Below are 5908 nucleotides of genomic sequence, written 5' to 3' on the forward strand. Positions count from 1 at the left end.
AAATATTAGTGTAGTTTTCAATTTATTATTTAAGGTTTATTATATATATATATATATATATATATATGTGTGTGTGTGTGTGTGTGTGTGTGTGTGTGGGGAGGGATAGAGGCACATTCTTATGCGCACATTATAACCACATTGTAAATTAATCCAAGCAAAATCATGAACTTAAAAGTTGAATTAAGAGCTGATTTTTTGTAGATATGATCTCCCCACCATGGAGAACATGCTTACAAAAATTTATCTTATTCAAAGAAGTATAACATTAGAACATGCTCACAAAACTTTTAGACCGTTAGATGAAAAATTCAAAAATGAACACAAATGAACACTAATTTTTACATGGTTAGACATATCCAATATTATGATTTTTTGTGAGAATAATCTTCATGGTAGAGAGAGAGAATAAAATAACTATTTGGCTAGATTTTAATTACCTAGAGTTAATCAATAGTTAAAAAGTAATAATGGATGTGTGGTGGATGGGTGTTTAGGAGACTTTTCGCTCCCAATCGCCTAGGAGTGAATTTTTTCTCGTGTTTATGACACCAACCAAATTTAGGAGCCTTCTAGCAGCATCATTGGAATGGTCGATCATTTGGTGTTTGGGTGCTATATGGCCTTTAGGAGCCCATATAGTACCCCATTGGATTTGCTCTTAGGCGTTCAACACTATATTGAAGTCTCTTTAGAGCATTATCAAAAACCCATTACCGCCCATGTGAGGATATAACAATTATTTAAGAATCCGGATCCCATCGCATTGTTTTTTTTTTAATAGGGCTAAGGAGACCCTAACCTTTATTAGAATCTGATATAGACTTTGCCTACTTTGTCCTCCTCAACAATTCTCAAAAGATGTTCATCCAGAGGAGGTACAAAATACAAACACTCCTTACCTCTCCCCGGGCTTGCTAAGTAGTCAGCAGACTTGTTACACTCTCTACAGACATGATTAAAGGTTACAAAAACAAGTGTTTCAGTAATAGCTAAAATAGCATTTGTGACATTAAGGCATGACCGTGGAGGCTTATCCTTCCTGTTCAGAATATGGATTGCTTTCAACGAGTTTGACGCCACCATTATCTTCTTTTGCTCCCTTAACACACATCGTTGCAACACCCTATAGATAGCATTTAGTTCCTGGAATAGAACTAACCTAACATTACTCTCCCCATTATAACACATCAAGGTTTCTCCTTCTCCATTTCTAAGAATACCCCCATACCGTGCCCCATCAGCAGATAGGAAGACATCACTGTTAAGTTTGCAGACATCTCCAACAGGTTTTATCCATGTATATCTCTTGAATTCAACTGCTTGAAATTCCACCATCACTCCTAATCTATTCATAAGCATTCTTGCACTTCCTGTGCCTTTAATTGTTACCAGTTTTTCTTGAAGGTACCTTTTCATTTCTTAGAACAATCTGTCTCTGACTTCATTCCAAGGCTGCTGAGCATTATGGAACCTTCTAAAGTTTCTCTCTGTCCATACATGGTTTATAGTAGCACAGATATAGGCTTTGATAATCTCTGCTTCCGTATCGTTTTTACTGCAAAGCTTCATCACGTGGTGCCACTCACTATTTACAGTGCAACAATTATAACTCAGACCCAATAATTGCTTAACACTTCTCCATATAGGCAGGCTATAAGAGCAACTGAAAAACAAATGCTTTGAGTTTTCCCTTGAGTTCGTATCACATAGACAGTATGAAGAGTGTTGAATAACTTTCCTTTGAATGAGTCTATCTTGAGTAGGGATGCTACCTGAGAAGAGCTGCCATGAAGTAAAGGAATGCCTAGGAATCACCAGCTTCCCCCATACCATATTATACCATTTTACTTTAGCTTTAGGTGTTCACAAAGCATCATATGCAGATTTAGTGGTGAACTCTCCATTAGCTGAAGGTGTCCATATGATTCTATCTTCTGGTACATAGTTGTTAATCTCAATTCTAAGAATCAAAGTCTTAAGCCCACCTTGTGGCAGATTTTGCACCAGTGCATTCCAATTACCATTAGTGATCAAAACACTCACTTTCTCATTTTCTGGAAGTTGTAAGTTGTTTCTAGCCTCCTGCGATTCATTGAGTATTTTTCCTTCCAGCCATGGATCATGCCATAGGGAGATAGTTTCCCCTGTAGCCACGTCATGAATTTCATTGCTACTTTTCTTGTTTCTAGAATCTTTCTCCATGCCCAAGAACAGTCCCTATGACTCTTCATAAACCAGCGCATTGTTAAAACCATTTATCTAACACCCCATTGTCAGAACAAGTTATTGGGCCGAGAGCCCAATTTTCCCAAATTTTTTTGCCCCAAGTCCACTTCAATTTTAATTTTGCCATAAGTCATATGTAAATTTAAATTTGCATATGAAAAAAAAAAATTACATATGTAAATTTAAATTTACATATGAAAATGAAACTATGCAAATTTATTTTTTCAAATGCCAATTTAAATTTACATAGGATGTATGGCGAATTTAAAATTGAAAATGTGTCGTTGAGCCGAAATTATAAGTGAAAAATGGTGACATCAGCCCGGTTTGAGACTTATGGCGAAATTATTATTGGGCTTTGTCCTTGGGATGTAATATCTGAATTAGAGAATAATAAAACTTATAAAACCATTTTTTAAGACAAAAATCGTTTTTTTTTTGGGTAATGCGCGCTCATAGCCTCATATCCCAAAAAAGAAGTCAACTTTTGCCAATTTTTGTTAATGCTCAGGTTGGGTTAGATAGAGAAGATGAACTATGGAGAATACGGACTAAGGTCAACTCTCCCTACAAAGATTTAATTGTATCTTAATAAGACTTGAATTGAAATATATGTAGGATCATATATGATGGTGAAGATAAAACCCTAACAACTATTCTTAATTTCTAAGAAACCTTGGAAATTTCGCTTGGTCCGGAATATGGAGCTGAATTTCGATTTTTTCACTGGTCGAAATTGCAAGGATTTTGAAATTTTGCGTTATGGGTTTAGTTCAATTTGGTTTTGGTCACAATTGTATTTTCATAAAAGCACCACTTATTTTACTAAGGGTTGCCCACACCCAAAACAAAACGAGACGGATCCTAAGACCAGCACCACTTAAAATTTATATTTCTTTTTTATAAAAAAAAAAAAAAAATGTTTAATTTTGATTAGTTTGGTTTTATCTTACGTTCTATTGAATCAATGTGCCTTTTCAATGTTGACAAAATTTAAAATTTTAATCATCTTCCGTAAAATTGAATGAATGGGTATATTTAAATGCGCGATTAAATAATTTCATTAAAAATTTTGTTTTGATTTCAACTATAATAATGTGGAGAAAAGATTATGGATTTGATTCATAAATTATTACAAGACTGATTTGTTTTCATGTAACTTTTGATAAATTTTAGGGTTAGTTAGACTTACCCCCCCCCCCCCCCACCCCCACACACACACACACACACATTTGTAAGATCCAACGGTCATGTTTCTTCATCTTAAAAAAAAAATCATCTCATAGTCGTTGGATCTTGCAACTTGTGGGGTTTATGTTTAACTAACCTTAAATTTTATAATTCAATCAATTCTTTTATTTAAAAAAAACAATGAGTGTCTTCAATTAGTGATAAATTTTATAAATCTTTCTTGTTTGATTTTGAATATTAGAAAATTTCATAAAAAAAAATGTGTTTTGATTATTAATAAACTATTTTAAAATATTATTCTTTTTAGTCCTAATTCTAGCACCCATTTGTTTTGTAGTTAGTGTATGGTGCCTTGGTAAAATTAGTGGTGTCTATATGAAAACCCACCTGTACAAAGACATTTATTCTCATGTTGGTAGTTATTTTCAGGAAGTCTCCCTATTCAGGATCAGTTGATTGAGAAAAAGGTTCAATTCTAAGACAATCTTTATGTTGTCTGTGTCACCAAGCTAAGAGAGGGATAACTCTAAACATTTATAATTTGAGTGTCCATACTCAGGAAGTGTGGAAGGGTGTCAAGTCAGCTATTGGTTTTGTTATTAATGATCGGAGCTCAAATCGAGAATGATCAAGTATTCTTCAGTTATGTGGTAAGAGAAATGATGTAGTTGAGCTACTTAAAGTCTATGTGTGTGCAGTGATCAACTACATGTGGTTTGAGAGAAACAATCGACAATTTTAGAACTCAAGATGCCCGGCCAAAGTGTTGAAAGACAAACTACGTAGAGAATTAAAACTCTATTTGCAAGCTCAACTTACTACAGTTGCTGACTCTGGTCATAATTGATTGCTTATCCAGAGACCGGGTCTGATAATTTCTTTCAGTAACAATGCAAGGTGAATGTTAAGTGTGCATGGACTAAACTTGATCCTGATATAGTTATATTGAATGCAGATGGCTCCTCAGTTGGATTTTGTAGTGCAATATGAGACCATGAAGGTAATGTTCTATTGGCTTTTAATGGTAGCAATTCAGATAAATGTATATATCCTTACATTAGAACTTATGGCAATTAAAAAGGGATTGGATGGTTGTTTGCATAACAATTTCAAGAACGTGATAGTTGCATTAGATTCCATGCATGCTACATAGAGTAGGGTAGGGAACGGGTCACCCGATGTTTTTCATAGTATACGAATCTAAATCCGAACCCTAAATTTTTAAAATATGTCTACCGAATCCGAACCCAACTGCATGTGTATAACTAGAAATTTTTATTTAATTGAAATTAATTGGATAATTTATTATTTCCCCGAACTCGGGCAGGTGTAACCCGTACTCGCCCCAAATATGAAAACGTATATGTTTCTTGACCCAAACCCAACCCGAATTGGATTCAGGTTGGGTTGAATTTAGGTCAACCCGACTCAATTCCCTACCCTAATACAGAGTATCAACAAGATTGCAGCCCCTCCTTGACATTGTTTAAATCTAGTTTTGAACATTCAAACACTATGTACTGAATTTGAGAACACTACACCATAACTGCTATTTTGTAACAGGGCAAATTTTCAGTAAGTAACAGAAATAACTGTTACTCATTAAGTAACGGATATATCCATTACTTATGACCGCAAGTGTCACTTAAAATCTTGAATTATAATATAATAATATTTTCACAATTATCTTTGGATATGCTAACACTTATATCCGTGAGAAAATGAGAAAATTAGGCAACAAAATTAAAATAATTTGAAAAAGAAAAGAAAAACCGGAAGTGCGCAATATTTGGTGACGCACTTGGCTTTCATTCCCCCCCCCTTTTTCAGCTAACACTTAAAGTAACGAAGTGGACTGTTGGTAACGAAGTGCGCAATATTTGGTGCGCAATTTTTTCTTTCTCTATCTCATTCTCCTGGTTTAATTATTTGTAGAATTCCAGTGGACTGTTGGTAACGAAGTGGACTAATCAAAAGTGGAAGTTCAAAATCCGGTAAGCTTCCCATCGGTGCTCAATCTACTTTTTAGTCTGGCTTTGTTTAATGAATCTAGATATAATTGTTGAAATAGTTTTCTTTCTCCAGTTTTTTTTTTTTTTTTTTTTTTTTTTTTGCCTCTACGATGCTGTCGAGAAAGATATATCATTATTGTGCACACTTGAATATTTAGTTTGGTTGAATTACTATATTATGTGAGTTTATATTTTGTTTAATGAATCTAGATATAGTTGTTGAAGTAGTTTTCTTTCTCGTTTTTTTTTTTTTTTCTTTCACGATCTTTGTCGAGAAAGATATATCATTATTGTGCACACTTGAATATTTAGTTTGGTTGAATTCATTGTATTATCATGAGTTTATATTTTGCAATGCCGATGATAAAATAAGAGGTTGCTACTGAATTCTGACAATGCTTGTATAATTTGCACATTCTATGAACGACTAGCGATATGTCAGACGACATTGTTTCAAAAGTAAGGTTAAATCATAT

At 34.1% G+C, this 5908-nt stretch overlaps 1 protein-coding gene across 1 annotated transcript; it reads right to left on the reverse strand.

Moving 5' to 3' along the window:
- Positions 1 to 1422: 1422 nt before the first annotated feature.
- On the reverse strand, positions 1423 to 1836 carry LOC147492369 (uncharacterized). Its single transcript, XM_086567487.1, has one exon. It carries the CDS (start codon positions 1834 to 1836, stop codon positions 1423 to 1425), a length of 414 nt encoding a protein of 137 aa, XP_086423613.1.
- Between the last annotated feature and the right edge of the window lie 4072 nt (positions 1837 to 5908).

The sequence above is a fragment of the Coptis chinensis genome, chromosome 6, assembly GCF_015680905.1.
Source record: "Coptis chinensis isolate HL-2020 chromosome 6, ASM1568090v1, whole genome shotgun sequence".
Lineage (NCBI taxonomy): Eukaryota > Viridiplantae > Streptophyta > Magnoliopsida > Ranunculales > Ranunculaceae > Coptis > Coptis chinensis.

Excerpts from the sequence above, each read along its gene's own strand:
- LOC147492369 (XM_086567487.1), bottom strand. The coding sequence starts at position 1,836 with ATGGTATGGGGGAAGCTGGTGATTCCTAGGCATTCCTTTACTTCATGG.